The 15,702-nt window shown below is 52.5% G+C and overlaps 1 protein-coding gene across 4 annotated transcripts in view; it reads right to left on the bottom strand.

Annotated features, from left to right (window-relative positions):
- Tpcn1 (two pore segment channel 1) overlaps positions 1-15,702 on the bottom strand; it is a 56,368-nt gene that overhangs the window by 11,874 nt on the left and 28,792 nt on the right. For all 4 annotated transcript variants that reach the window (XR_015633870.1, XR_015633869.1, XM_087577684.1 and 1 more), the window contains 13 exon segments: positions 14,543-14,670; positions 11,814-11,990; positions 10,741-10,854; positions 10,052-10,182; positions 9,018-9,106; positions 8,375-8,409; positions 7,873-7,931; positions 7,572-7,671; positions 3,943-4,059; positions 3,644-3,768; positions 2,647-2,695; positions 2,300-2,363; positions 1,804-1,848 (listed from right to left, as the gene is read on the bottom strand). Coding sequence is in view for 2 of the 4 variants with exons in the window: in XM_087577684.1 (XP_087433810.1) it covers positions 1,804-1,848; positions 2,300-2,363; positions 2,647-2,695; positions 3,644-3,768; positions 3,943-4,059; positions 7,572-7,671; positions 7,873-7,931; positions 8,375-8,409; positions 9,018-9,106; positions 10,052-10,182; positions 10,741-10,854; positions 11,814-11,990; positions 14,543-14,670 (1,233 nt within the window). In the remaining 2 variants the exon portion in view is untranslated.

Here is a 15,702-nt window from a genome sequence, read left to right as displayed (position 1 = left end):
CCTGTGGTAGTCAGAGGACAACTTGTGGGAGTTGGTTTCTTCCTTCCACTGTGTGGGCCTGAGGGAACTGAACTCAGATCTTCAGACTTGGCGACAAGCTCCATTAGCCCCTAAACTATCTTGCTGGCCCTCTTAAATCTTTTAAACAACAGAAAAATAAGCTATAATAAAAGTCAGCCTCTGGGAAGTAGTGGTTATTCTCTACACCTTACTTGAATATATCTCGTTCTGAAAGCCGATTTGAAGCCGTCTAAGTATGCTACGGAATTATGAGAGAAGGGAAGCCCCAAAGATCTGAAATATAATGAGATAAGGTATAGTAGCATACACCTTTTGTCCCCACACCTGGGAAAGCAGAGGCAGGAGGATTTCTGTGAGTTCCAGACCAGCCAGGTCTATACAGTGAGAACTGACTCAGAACAAGAAAAGACTTGGCAATGTGCCCGCATTATAGAGACAGGAACTTTTTCTGGGGACCTGAGGCACACTGAGCAAATACGTCCCTAGGTGCCACTCCAGCTGCCATGGTCCTGTGGTGGGGCTGCTGCTGGGACCCTGGGACATAGGTCGTGTGCTTGTGCCGCTGGGGACCCTCGGGTTAAGACTGGGAATCAAGATATGTCAGAGTAGTGAGTTAGGACAAAGCTCTGGGGTTGAAAATCTGAACCACCAGCTTGGTGGTAGTAACTCGCACCTTTAATCCCAGCATTTAGGAGGCAGGTCTCTGTGAGTTCAAGGCCAGCCTGGTCTGCAGAGTTAACTCCAGGACAGCCAAGGCTACTTGAAGGAAACCTACAGAGGAGGTGTGTCTCCATGGGTTTCTGCCTCCTCGATTCAAATCAGACCTCTGAATAAAATGATCGCTTTCACAAGTTAGTACTAAGTCAATAATAAATAAACAAACAAAACCCTGGCTGTGTCTGCAGAAAGCTGGGACACGGTCAGTGCCAAGCAGTGAGCCCTCTCCCCCTCAGACTGTGGCCTCTAAACATCATTTCTTCTCAGAAGGAATCAGAGCTCCTCGGCCAGACAGAATACGTGGGGCTGCTGCCCCAGTTCCTTCTTCTGGCTGTCAAGCACATAAGAGGTGCTGGGGACTTGATCTGTTGCTCTGCTATTACCTCTGTGTGATTCTGGGGCAACCAGGGACTTCCTGTGTGCCAGTTAAACACTCTATCACCAAGTGGTATTTCTATCCCCCGATCTTTTTTTTCCTTCAGATAAGAGTTGGGCCAAGCTGGCCTTGAACTTGTGACAGTCACTCAGCCTCCTGAGTGCTGGAACTACACTCACGAGTCACCACACTCAGCTAGGTTCCCCACCCTCCAACTGGCTTAAATGTTGAGAATTACATGTTGCTATGGTTACCATGTCAGGCCATAAGACTCAGGACTTAAGTACCAAATGATAAGGACTTAGGTATGTGGGAGACAGGCATAGCAAAAACAGGACTGCTTCCTTAACTTAGCAAGGTGACAGACTCAGGTCTGCTGAGGAAACATCCTGAAACAGGAGGGGCCCTATCCACACTATGCTCCCAAAGGACCGAGGCCTGCAACAGAGACACAGAACTGAAGTGAGGGAGCAGAGGACCAGAAAGTGACCACATCCAATTACTTCTGCATGTAATAATCATGGCGATCTCTGAGTGTTGCTGGGTTTTTTTTGTTTGTTTGTTTTTGTTTTTTGAAGAGTACTGGGGACAGAACCCAGTGCTTGGCCCCCTTCTGATCTCGTCTCTCTACCTCCAAGAACAAAGGACTCAGGGGACAGGGGCCCTGAGCTGCGATGGTTCACACTTACACATGAAATACTGGAAGGCCTTGGAATTCACAAGGATGTTAATCCCTGTTTGAAGAGAAGAAAAAGTAAAAGTCAGAGGGTCCAAGGTAGGCCAGGCACAGGCGCACACCGTTTGCCCTAGCACCCAGCACTCAGGAGGCAGAGATCTCTTAGTTCGAGGCCAGCCTGGTCTACAGAGTGAGTTCCAGGACAGCCAGGGCTATCCAAAGAAACTCTGTCTCAAAACGAAACAAACCTGGTGTTCAAATGAAAGGGGGCTATCCCGTGAGGAACAGCAGGCATCTGGCTTAACATTTTTTTTTATTTTTTTGCTTGTTTGTTTTCAAGATGGGGTTTGCTATGTAGCCCAGGATGCTCTCAAACTTGCCACCTGTCTGTCTGACCCTCTACAGTGTGGTGGTTACAGGTGCCTGGCTGGCCCTTGGATTTTGAATTACTCATCAAGGGTCCTTCCTGAGCTAACTGCTTACTTCCCAGCTTGGTCCCACACGCTCACCTTTGAAGATGAGGAAGGCTGTCCGGGGAAGCTCGTCAAACCAGTGCTGTCTGTTCTTCTTTGCCTGCAGTGCAGAGGACCCAGGGGAGATGAGGTCAGGGCCAGGGACCAGAACCTAGCCCAGACCTCCACAGGGGCTAGCCTCCCGCTCCCGCTGCTAAATTGGTAACAGCAGTGGCATTTAGAGATCTGGATGGTAAATTGGGACAGCTGGGGCTGGGGGGGCCATAGTCTCTGAGAAGCCTTGGGAAGGCTGGCTCATGGGGTGTGGACTCCTGTTGTGGCTGAGGTACACTGAAGGCTGAGCTGCCTTTCTCACTGCTGGGCGAGGATGCAGGAGAACTCACCTTCCACTGCAGAGCAGCAACTTCATAAATATCATAGAAGTCCTTCAGGCTGTCACAAGCAAAGTGAAAGGACAGTCACACGCGGGCCTGTCACCCACGTGACACTCACCCTCTGCTCTTCCCACCTGCCCAAGGCCGCCTCTCATAGGAAGATGGAAACCTTACTGGACCTAGCCCCGAGCCAGGTCCTCACCTGCAGCGGCCTGACTGCCTCTGTTCTCCAGGGGCTAGGATGACTCAGTTTACACTGACCACCTCTGCCCTGCAAAGGCTACCCCTGAGGGAAGAGAGGCCTCGGGGACTGACAGAGTAGCTATCTCACTCAAAGAGCCTGCTGCCTTCACTTTCACAGCAGGAGGAGTCCAGCTGAGAGGGCAGAACCCTTATACTTAACGACCCTCAAGGCCAGCACCACCAAAACTGGACGTCTTTCGGGCTCAGCCCCTCCAGGTTTCTGTGCGCATGTGTGCAGGGAACGCTTTCTTTTAGGTCGGAGGACAACTTTCAGGGGTTGATTCTCTCCTTCCACCATGTGGGTCCCAGGGATGAAACTCAAATCATCAGGCTTGGCAAAGGCACTTTTACCTGCTAAGCCATCTCGCCCTTTCCTATTATTATTATTATTATTATTATTATTATTATTATTATTATTATTATTGACAAGATCTGAAATAGTCCAAGCTGGCCTCAAACTCTCTACATAGCTGAGAGCAACATTAAGTTTCCAATCCTCCTGCCTCAGGCCTTAGAGACACGCATCAGCACACCCAGCCTCAAGCATTTCTTTTCAAGCAAACCGGACTGAAACGGACTAGTGTTTGGCTTCTGCGGCTTGTAAGAGATTACCAAGGAACTTGACCATGTCAGAATCATGGTGTAATCTGCATCTCTCAAAGGCCTCCCTCCCTATACCCACCTCCTACTACCCAGAACCGCTCCACTACAGGACGGGAAGGTCTGGCCCTGCTGCCCCGACAGACATGGCCCTGGCTCTCACCTAAGCAGAGGTGTGTTGCTCTGATTCAGGGCCTTGAAAGTCAGGAAGCGCTCCCTAGCGCTCATCCGGGGCTTGTAGAAGCGCATCAAGCCTTCAAACTGCCTGTAGGAGATGCCGGCCGGCCTCTGCGGGAGAGGGAAGGCAGTGTGGTAGAACACAGGTACATGAGGACACAGATGGCACCTGCATTTCTCCCATGGGCAGTATGGCAGCCACAGGCTCTGCCAAGCCAAAGGGGACGCTTTTGGTAGGGAGAGAGAATGAAGTCCCTCTCTGTGATCCTGCCCCCACTGCCCTACCCGTTGGCTGACGAGCAGGTGGTATGCGTGCTGGATGGCTGTTCGCTTATGCAGCAGCAAGGACTTGAACTTGTGCTTTTCGATGTCGTTGAAGGTGTCGAACACCACGGCTAGGAGCTGTAAAGGGCAAGCATGGGGTCCTTAGCTGCCCTAAGTGAGCCTTCAGTCCCCATAATGGGCTTTCTTTCATCCAGCCTCCTAGAAGGGGGAGACTGAGGAGACCCTGTGGTGGGATGCACTGCCCAGGACAGGGAGAGCCTACTCGACAGCCAAGGACGTGAACTGCTGCTCTCTGCATATTTCTCTCCTGAAGACATCGTTGCTGGGTTTTCCTCAGGGCCCTCTCCCGTTCCCCCATAGTGGGCCCCTAGCTGGCCAGAGGACAGGCCAGGGAAAGAGGCCATATGGACTTGGACCCTGGGGCCTCCTCCCTCTCCCCCTTCCGTGGTTACTCTTCCTGTGAGTCACAGCTTCATGTGAGGCTCCAGGAAGAGTGGGGAGGAGAAATCCTGCATGCCAGGAGGGAATATTCTAGAACTGCCCCCAGAGAAAAAAATCAGTTTATTAATGAGGGGAACGGAGGGTAGGGATGATCTGAGAGACACTCTTGTCTTTCAAAGCTGTTCTGAGTGAGTGCTCCTGTTCCTTCTAAAGTCTCAGATACACACACACACACACACACACACACACACACACACACACACTGCTTTCCATGCAGACGGAAGGCGAGTGTGTTTCCACCATAGGCCATATAGGGAAGACTTTGGGATGTGTGGGCCGACGAGCTCTGCCGGAAGTTTATTCAGCACTGTGGTTGGACTGTTCCAAGGAGAGATGAGTTACAGATGAGAACAAACACAGGGGTTTGGCTGGGTACCAAAAAAAATAACTTACTAAAAATAATTATTGTGTGCACACACATGTATGTATGCGTGTCTGTGTGTGCCCGCATGCTATAGTGTGTGCGTTAAGGGGGGGAGTCAGAGGGAATTTGGGGGATCCATCTTTCCTACTCAGGCTGTGAGGAGTGTAGGAAAGTGCCTTTACCTGCTGAGCTATCCCACTGGGCCCTCTCTTAGGTTGTGAGACATAATCTCACTATATATCCATGGCTGGTTTGGAACTCGCTATCCCCCTGCCTCACCTCCCTCCCGTGTGCCAGGGTCACAGGCATGCGGCACCAGGCCAAGCCTTTCCTGCTATTCTGACTTGGTGCCAGCTACGTCTCTTACTTTCCCTCATTCTAGTCATCCGATCGTGGGTATCCCAGAGTCCCGCCTCTTTCTAGAGAGGGATGTTAGAGGCTCAGGCTTTGCCCCCTCAGCCTGGCAGCACTACGCCACCATCTTCCCGTACACTTTCCTGTGGCTGTCCGCACTCCCATCATGCCTGTGTGACGGAGTCTCTGTGAAAACAGGGTTTGGTGTGCTTCCAGAAAGCCTTCTGTGGGGAGGTTCCTGCAGGGAGGAGTCTGCAGAGGGTGGGAGGGCATCCACTGTGCCCACGCAAATCACCATCTGGACTCCTTGCAATTCCTTTACGATAAAGCTGCAAATACTCCTCCCTAGTTCTGCGAGTCACTTGAGAAAATGACTGAGGAAACCCGACATGTAGCTAGTGAGCCAGAAGCAAAGGGGTCCCCTGGTGCTTACAGATGCCTGAAGTTCGGGAGGCAAGCCCCTTGACCTGTGGGGTCTGGCCCTGTCTGCACGTGCTGTGGGCAAAAGGTGCTAGAAAACACACACCTACGTGACCACATGATGGCCTTCAGGGACTGAACCTAGACTATCTTGGTCCTTCACAGCCATTTCCTGCCCACCTCTGCATGGACCTAATGCCTCGGTGGCTAGTAAGGAAATCCTGCAGAATGTACAAACAGAGCAGCGACCCAAAGGCTAAGAACACCCTCAGCCAGCACTCGGGGTTCACAGCACAACCTGCTTCTCCTTAATGGCCTTTCCACCAATGTATTTGAAAAGTGTCTTGATTTATGGCATCCTTTGTTCTGTTTGGACAAACTCTCACGGCAGGGTTGCCACAGAACACGAGGTCTGGGAGAGCCTCGATCCGTGTCCCCAGGCCAGGGCCACTCAGATTTAGTTCCAAAGTGAATGTGTCTCCTATCCCCACAGAGGCGAGTGACAGTGGACAGGGTCACAGCGAGCTGTATGGAGAGCACCAGTCAGCGTCCGCTGTAGCGCTGCTTGCTGGTTGGTGGGGAGAAGCCCCTCACTGTGTGGGGTTCCTTGAGCCTCCCAAGACTGTGGTGAGAGCAGAGGAAAAGAGTCAGATGGCAACTTAAAACCACTGCAGGAGGCAGCTGGTGTGTTACTTTGTGTGTGAGAAAAGGAAGGAAGGAAGGGAGGGAGGGAGGGAGGGAGGGAGGGAGGGAGGGAGGGAGAGGGAGGGAGGGAGGGAGAAAAGAACATATTTCTTTGTTAGGTCTTCACATTTTCAGATTTCACTAAACCACACAGAGAGAGTATTTCCACTCCTTGTCTTCCTTTTGTTTCTGTGTGTGTGCCTGAGGGTATGTGTGTGCGCCACATGTGTGCACGGGGAGTTTTGTGCCCCTGGAAGGATGCCCTGTGCATAGATTTTTTTCTCACGATTCACGAGAAACCATGCACAAGTTCCTTACACACGGAGGGACAGGATGCAGTGCCAAGCTACTCTCTGAGCTGTGTGGTGACGGGCGCACAAGTCCCTGTCGGTCTGACACTCAGCTGCCTCTGCTGCACATGACGGTGACAGAACCACAGCAAGGCAGGAGCTGTATCTGTGTATGGTCCTCTCTGCGCAGAGCCTGGCTGGCGCCGTGAGGGCAAAATCTTCACTGGAAAGATCCAGCACCATCTACAGAGTGGTGGCACAGAGCGGGGAACCCCGGCCATCCCCACAGCATTCTGCAGGGCACCACTGTAGGTTGATGTCATTATGCAGGTGAGAGCTGGCCCAGGTTAGATCAAGGCTGTGATTGGACAGTTGAAGAATAAGGTGGGAGGAACGTTTTTGTAGGGAGGGAAAGAAGGAGAAGGAGGGAGATCCAAGATGGAGACTGAGAAGGATGACCCAGGTCTGGGTGGTCTTGAATTACCAAGGTAGCTGGGATGGATTTCTGCAGGCAGATTTATCTTATCTAGGTGGGCGGTTTATATCTTTATCAATTGGTTGTAAGTTTATTGTGGATTGAGAATTTAATATGTAAATCTAATTGTTGAGTTACAGTTTGTTGAGTCTTGATGTTACCAGGTAGCTGGGACCAGAGCTCCCGGCTGGCCAGGGTTGGCCAGGGTTACTAGCAAGGGGAGCGGAGAGACCACTGGGGCCAGAAGATAGCTAGGCTAACGTGACGTGGTGCCACACTGGAGCCAGCCGCTGCTTAGATAATTTAGGGTCAGCTCTATCTGGCCCTACAGTGCCAGAACTAACACCAGGGGGTGACCGCCCTGGTCCGAGAGTACCAGGGACCCAGTGTGGAGCGGTGACATGCAGAACCAGTTGTGCCCATTTTTAATTATACCGCAACACACCACACCCGACTGTGGACCTGGGATGTACCTACTTGGTGTCCCCACGTCTCCATCCGAGGGGCCTGCTACTGCAGTGGAGCCAAGGGGGACACTCACCAGGTTCATGATGAAGTACAGCTCAATGGAGAGGTACACGATAAAGAAGACACAGGACCAGGGGTTCCGGGAGTAGGAGGGCATCATGACGTCTGGAAAGCTGCGTGGTAGAGGGTCACCTTAACCTCTAAGGATGAACCTTGCGAGGGACAGCTGCTCCCCTGCACTCCCAGACGGCCCCTTTCCCTGTGTGCACTGATACCAGGGCGGGAGAGGGGGCATGGGGCGGGGGAGGGGATGACGGACATTCCTGGTCTGGAGTGAGGACAGAGGTCAGTGGAGGGAGTGAACCCAGACTTACTTGGCTGTGGTCAGGAGAACAAACAGGTTGACGATGCTGTTCTCCAGGGTGTTGAAGTACTACAAGGAAAGGGTGGACAGTCACTTCCAGAGCTCCTCTCCCCCTTCCGTCTCGACATGCAAGGGGCAGGCATCAGGGTAGAGGTGCAGTGTACACGGGAGCCTGGGCTTTCTGAGCCTGCGCTGATGAAAGGAGCAGGCTACCAAGTAAGGGAGTGAGGTTGTTTCCTGGGTGTCTCGTGTCCCTGTGAGGAGCTCCCCTCCTCCACTCTCTGTTAGAATGCCCCAACGTTCCTGATCCTGGAAGCTTTGCCCATAAGAACAGCACAGAGGGTGTCCCCTTGGCTCTCAGGGAAAGCGATGTCTCGGATCTGAGGGATGGGGACTCCTGGGAACCAGAAACCAGGCAGGGTGCCCTTCCTAACATAGCCAGGGTCCTCCCAGCTACCCTGCTTGACAGGAAGTCCTCCCTATAGACAAGGGACCAAGAACTCATTACTTACAGGGTCGGAAGGGTTCGTAGAGAATAAGTAGAAACCTAGAATGTGGTAGAAAAAAACAGACCGAGTGGAGTTAGAGCAGAGCCAGGTGGGAGGCTAGGGGAGGGCACTAGGGTATGGTGAGGACTATAGGGCTCTGGAGAACACATAGAACACATATGCTGGCTGACAGGGGTCATGTCACTGCGTGCAAGCCTACTGACACCTCATAACAAGAGCTGGCTCTGCCAGGTCTATTCTTTAAAAAGGGCTGGAAATCTGTTGTTTTTTTTTTTTTTAATTTTATTATTATTTTTTGGGGGGGGCTAAGATTGGATTTTAATCAGATGGTTTGAGGTTTTCAAACTAAACAAATCACTTCAGTGGGCTGGATCACAGATGTAGGCTGCTGATAGAGTGTCTCTGTGCTCCGAGGTCATGGCGGCCAAGTCATGCAAAAGGCAGCCAGGCCCTGGGCAGGGATATTACTCCTTCCTCAGCAGACTGAGGGAAGACGTTCAAGGGTTCTAAGGCAGCCCGGGCTACACGGCGAGACCCGGCTGCCCCAGCCCCTCTACCCCGTGGAGATGCAGGGAGAAGCGCTGGGTTTGCAGCCTTCTCTGCCCACGGGATCTGGAGGCTGACTGGCAGGATGCAGGGCGCTCACCGAGGATGGCGAAGATGATCATAAAGAAGAGCAGCAGCAGGAGGATGTCCATGAAAGGCGGCAGCGACTGGAAGATCTGCCGCAGGTTGCTGGGGAGAAAGATGGCCAGCTGAGGGGCGGCAGGGGTGGGAGGGCTGATCTGTGCCTTGATGGGGGGTTGGGGGGAGGACGCTGTTGGAGATGTGTCAGGTATACTTGACCTACTGACCCAGGAGGGCGCCAGGCTTAGCTTAGTCCTAATGTACCTGAGGCCTCCACTTAGCAGGTGACAGGGACAACAATACATACGTGCATGTGTGTGTGTGCGTGTGTGTGTGTGTGTGTGTGTGCGTGTGTGTGTGTGTGCGTGTGTGTGTGTGTGTGTGTGTGCGTGTGTGTGTGTGTGCGTGTGTGTGTGTGTGTGCGTGTGTGTGTGCGTGTGTGTGTGTGCGTGTGTGTGTGTGTGTGCGTGTGTGCGTGTGTGTGCGTGTGTGTGTGTGCATGTGTGTGTGTGTGTGTGCGTGTGTGTGTGCGTGTGTGCGTGTGTGTGTGTGTGTGCGTATGTGTGTGTGTGTGTGTGTGTGTGTGTGTGCGTGTGTGCGTGTCTTTGCATGGCATACAGCCACCTCCACCAAGTGACAGTGTCTTAAGGGGGAAGGCATGGCAGGAGGCTACATCTGGGGGAACAAGGTCACCTTCCACAGCAAGGAGGGGACACACACACACACACACACACACACACACGCTAAGCCACTTAGTCCCAGGATACCAGTTGTTTCTAGCTTTGGGCACGAAGGATCAATTTCCTGCCATCAGCATGTCCCCGGCCAAGTAACCAGATAAAGCCCCCAAGGATGGGTTTAATTCTAGGTTGGGTCGGCTGTGGGTTTAGGGCTGTGGACTGGGCAGGAGAAACCTGCAGGACAGGGCTGAGAAGTCTGCCTGAAGCTACTTGTAGCTTCTTGTAGGTCTAGAGAGATGATACACCCAGACAGGGGAAGGCCCTGGGCCAGAGTGAGGAGGCCCAGAAATGCCTACCCAACCCCGGGCCTTACCGCCGCACGCCACCACAGTACCGACAGTCCACCAGGAAAATGCAGCGTAGTGCCCGGGTCACCCGCACGTGGGACGTCTGCCGCACCAGCACCACAATGGCCTCGATGAACTGCACCACCAAAACAGACGTCTGGAGATGACGGGTCAGATACATGGTTAGCTCCCTGACGTACTGAGTGGATACGGATGAGCACAGCACACAGGGACCAGCAAGGCTCCTTCCATTTCTGCTTCTCTCGCAATAGTGAGCCCTCCTGAGGCCAGTACAGATGCGTGGCCGGGGATGAAGCTGGTGTGCGGGTCCTCTCTACAGTGAATCACCTCTCTGGCTGCCCACCGATGTTCCCCAAACAACCTCAAGGCACCAGGAAGCTCTACAGGACTCCGCTCATTCCAGCTCTGGTCACTCAGGGATGTTTTCCTAGGCAAAGCGCATGGCCCTTGGCACGGTCCCACTGAGGCTCAGAGTGGGTCCGAGAGCCCACTCTTCCTCTGACGGGATGTGGAAGAAGAAGGCCAGGGCACTTGCCTCCACATGACCCTATAGGTTCCTGGCACATGCAAACCATCTCACCAGGCTATCCTCCCGAGCATACACTGGGGCCAAGGGATTTTAAATGGAGCTGTAGACACAGATGTGACAGGGACCCGGGAGGAATCGCCGCAATGGGATGGACAGATGTGTTACCTTGACCATGGTGCGTTTGTGCCTGACGAATGTGTGGAAGCCCAGCCACCGCAATTTCATGCAGAGTTCAAATACCACCACCATGAGGGCGAACAGCTCCAGGGTGGCGTGGACCTGCAGCCACAGAGGTGAAAACTGTCTTCAGGGAGACCATGCATGGCACCTCCCCTCTCTCTCCTGGGGCTTCTCCCAAGGCGTTCAGGTATGTGTACACACACACACACACACACACACACAAACACACACACATACCAACACACACACACACACACATATACACATACATACACAAACGCGCAAATATACACACAGACACGGACACTCACACATATACACATACACACACATACACACACTCACACAGATACTCGCACACATACACAGTGACTCACACACACAGATACACTCACACAGACACCCACAGATACACTCACATAGATACACATGTACATACACAGACATTCACCACATGTATACACACACACACACACACACACACACACACACAGGCAGACACCCACATGGACACTCACACAGCCACTCATACACATACAGACCCGCACACGGACAACACTGACATACACAGCACACACACACACACAGATACACTCACACAGCCACTCTCACTCACACAAATACACTCACAGACACACACATATACACACACACACAGATTCACAGACAGACACACACTCAGATACTCACACTCACACACATACATACTCAGACACACAGACTCAGACAGACAGACAGACACACAAGTGTGCACTAATAATAACTAATTTCTTTTAAAAAGGAGGACATACGAACTACCAACTCTCTAACAGTGCTTCCCCATAGGATGGAGGGACAATGACCCCAGGCCTGACCACAGGGTAGCCCAGCGAGACAGACCTCTGAGTGAGCTCTGCAAGGCCACTGCCTGTTCACGGAGTCACTGGGAAACAGAAGCACACCCCCTCCAGCTGGGAGCAGGGAGCATCTGCATCCTCTCTGTGCTTCTAGAACATTCCACATCAGGTCCTCTGGAATCACTGACAGGGCGTCATGGCTCCCTTTCCTGGGGCACTCACGTAAGTTCGGAGCTTGAGCGCAGGGACAGCGGGTGACTCGCACAGTGACAGCAGCAGCAGAAGCAGGGCTGTGAGCAGCTCCATCATATAAAAGAAGTGGTTGTGTACGAAGAGGTAGGCAGCCAGCGCTCTGGCATCCTTGGGGTGGGTGAAGAACTTGTCATTGTTCTGGCCTTCCTACAAAGACAGGAGAGCCTGAGCAGGCGAGCACGGAGGCGCCAGTGCCTGGGAGGCGGTAGGGCAGGAAGTGGAGCAGGTTGCAGAGGCTAAGACACAGTTCAGGCCATAGACAGGTTAGCCCCATCTCTGTCTGCTGATGGTTCAAGAACAAACTGCTTAAATCTGCAGAACCAGGAGGTCTCGGAGAGCTCGGGGAAGTGCCTGATCCTTACAGGGGGTGAATTCTTAGGCTTGACGAGTTTATGCCTAGGCCAAACTAGAAGGCTGGGCCAGGCTCCTTCGGCCTTCTCTGTGGGCACGGTAAAGTGCAGAAAAAGGCTGGAGCTTCCTGGAGTTCAAAGAAAGGGGAACTTCTGCCAGGAATCTGATGGCCGGCACACCAAACAGTGGCCATGGTGTGTTGAGTGATAGTATCACTTGGAGAAGACAGAGGCTATGCCCAACGCAACTCCTACAGTGTACAGCCCTGCCCGGCAGCTATGCCCAATGAGACTCCTAGAGCACAGCCCTGCCCAGTATAGAGCTTTGTGTACACTTAGCTCCTTGCTCAGGCTTTTTTTTTTAACATGGGAGACTGCAGCACCCAATTTCACCTTGGACAGACTCCAGGGTGCCCCTCAGTGTCCTGTGACACACAGAACAAGCCCCCACGAGGAACGATGCACTGCAGACGGCACAGTGCAGAGGCTGGCCCCTCACTCACTCACACCTTGGTGGCTCAACGTTCCAGAGGAAAGGGTTCAACGGATTGCCACATCCAGGAATGCAGTGGGAAAGCAGTCACATTGGGGGGACCCCCCCCCCGCCTTCCCCACGACCCTCTTCCCCTTCCCAGGCCATAGCTGTCAGGAGATTCAGTCACTTCTCTAAAGCTGTGTGCTGCTGCCCTGATTGGTAACGGAAGACAAACCACGGCCCAGGCAGAGGAAGCAGAGGCAGGTCGTGCCTAGGGGAGGCCGCAGAGCCCTGTGGTCTGAGCAGGGCGGCATCTCCCACCATCTCACAGCAGCCTCAGGGGGCACAGAAGGCCTGGAAGCTTCTGCTTTAAATTACTAAATAAAGAATGCAACTCTTGTGCAACTTTTCCAACCAACAGTTAGGGAAGAAGGTCTGGTTAGAGACAGCCTGATAGGAGGCCCAGCTGAGAACTCCAGGACCCATAACCCATAACCACCCAGGGGATGGCGGGTAGGGGGCATTTGTCTCTACCAGCAAAGAGGGGCTGAGCCTCCACATCACAGGATCTAACTCAGCTCCCAAAGAGAACTCTGGGCTTGTGTACAGACCGCCCACACCAGGCCTCTGCTCTCTGGGGTTCAAGTCTCCGGGGCACTAGAATCTCAACATTTGCAGTTCCTCAGGGTGAGGAGAAAGTTAATAGGCAAAGGTAAAAGCAGAGGAAGCCACTTTGATGAGGACAGGGCCTTCTCCAAAATGGCTACAGGAAGCGCACACTTAAATCCTAGCACTCCTGAGGCAGAGGCAGGCAGGGCTCTGTGAGATTGAGGATAGCCAGGTCTACATAATAAGTTTGGGGCAGCCAGGGCTATACGGACCGGTTCCTTAAACAAAAGGGAGAAAACTATGCTGCCTGAGGCTATCTGAATTTATGTTAACAAACATGTAATAGTTTTAAAGAAAAATATTGCTTTAAAAAAAAATCCCAGTGCTGGAGAGATGGCTCAGCGGTTAAGAATACTGACTGCTTGGGGCTGGGGATTTAGCTCAGTGGTAGAGCGCTTACCTAGGAAGCACAAGGCCCTGGGTTCGGTCCCCAGCTCCGAAAAAAAGAACCAAAAAAAAAAAAAAAAAAAGAAAAGAATACTGACTGCTCTTCCAGAGGTCCTGAGTTCGATTCCCAGCAATCACATGGTGCTCACAACCATCTGTAATGGGATCTGATGTTCTCTTCTTGTGTGTCTGAAGACAGCGACAGTGTAGTCACATACATAAACTAAATAAAGAAATCTTTAAAAGAAAAAAATCTGTAAACACTACCAGCCCTGGTGGTTCATCTCTTTGATCCTAACACTCAGGAGGCACAGGCGGGAAAATCTCTATGAGTTCCAGACTACACAAAGTGACCCATTCTCAAAATCCAAAAACAAAAACAAAACCTCTCTCCTCAAAACCAACCATGAACAATCAGACTGGACAGCAGCAACCAGGCACACAAGGACCAGACCATGGCGCCACCCACTGCATGAAAATCCCTTTGCTACAGTACAAGGCACACAAAATGTTCCCTAAGGGCTGGGTCTCTGTGTGTGGTCCTGAAAGACAGACAGGATGGACTGCAGACCTAGGGCAGACACAGCCACAAATGGGGCTCAGAGGAGGGCCGGGCACACAAGCTCCTATGGCACAACCAGGTGAGCTCCCCACAACCCTATCCTCCACCCTCCCTTCCCCCATCCCCCCCCCTTCTAATCTGGAGCAGGGACAACCATGTAGACCACAGCTTCTGAGCTTCTGAGCTGAGCACTCGCCCCTCCCCCTCACTCTGGCCTCCAGTGCCCATCCCCAGGCACTGACCCAGACACACTTACCTGGAGGTAGATTGCTGCCTCTTGATAATTCATCTCCCAGTTGTGTCCGGGGGGACTGGAGGGGGGACTGTCGGCTCCAGAGACCAGACTGGGAACTTGGGAGTTGGGGCCGCTTTGGCCGCCCCCATCTGTGTTAGAAGAGGAGAGAAATTCAGAAGCTGTGGCGGTTTGAATAGGAATGGATCCCCGTATAGACTCATGTATTTGAATCCTTGGGTCAGGGAGTGGCACTAGTAGGAGCTGTGGCCTTGTTAGAGGAAGTGTGTCACTGTGGGGGCGGGCTTTGAGGTCTCCTATGATCAAGCCACACCCAATGCGGCACAGTCTCCCGCTGCCTGTGGATCGAGGTGTAGACCTCTCAGCACCATGGCTGCCTGCATGCCATCATGCTTCTGGCCATGATGATAATGGACTAAGCCTCTGAAACTCTAAGCCAGCCCCAAGTAAACGTTGTCCTTTAGGAGAGATGCCTTGGTGGTGGCGTCTCTTCATAGCAATAGGACACTAACTAAGACAGAGGCCAGGTTTAGGATAACACAGAACCTCTCAGCATGAGGAGGACGGGTCAGTCTGTTAGACTGCCAACCTGTACTGCTAGCAGCAAGCATCAGGGTGGCTGGTCAAAAATACTTTCTCTTAAATAAGAAAAAAAAAAGTGACAGCAAGATAGCTCAGCATATGAAGGTGCTTTTCGCCAAGCCGGATGACCCCGAGGTCAACCCCTGGGACTCCCATGGTGGGAGGAGGGGCCTGTAGACACGCCGACCCCTTCAATAGACAAATACACGTAATTCTCCTAAAAAGAAAAAGAAGCACAAAAGACCCAAGGGAGTGGGGGGAGGGAACGGCTAAACCTACACGTGTCTGTATATATATTTAGAAAAAGAAACGCAGGAAGGAAAACAAGAAAGAAATCTGGCTGTCTATGAGGATGGAGGGCAGGCAGAAAGGAGGGCTCGCCGCATAGACTTTTGACTTTTGGAAGCTTGTGGAGATCTGGCTGAATCAAACATTTAACCAGGGTGAATCTCATCCCCCCCCCCGGGGGGGGCGGTGGTGGGCAGGGACGGAACCATCTGTTGCTTTCTTCCCACCCTTGTTCACCTCTCCCAGAACCCTGGCCTGTTTTGTTCCGGCACAGTGCCCTCTCCCACCCTCAG

The sequence above is a fragment of the Rattus norvegicus genome, chromosome 12 (assembly GCF_021556685.1).
Source record: "Rattus norvegicus strain SHRSP/BbbUtx chromosome 12, alternate assembly SHRSP_T2T, whole genome shotgun sequence".
NCBI classification, from domain to species: Eukaryota; Metazoa; Chordata; class Mammalia; order Rodentia; family Muridae; genus Rattus; species Rattus norvegicus.
Note: the sequence above shows the minus strand (reverse complement) of the source record. Positions and strands in the feature narration are given on the sequence as shown.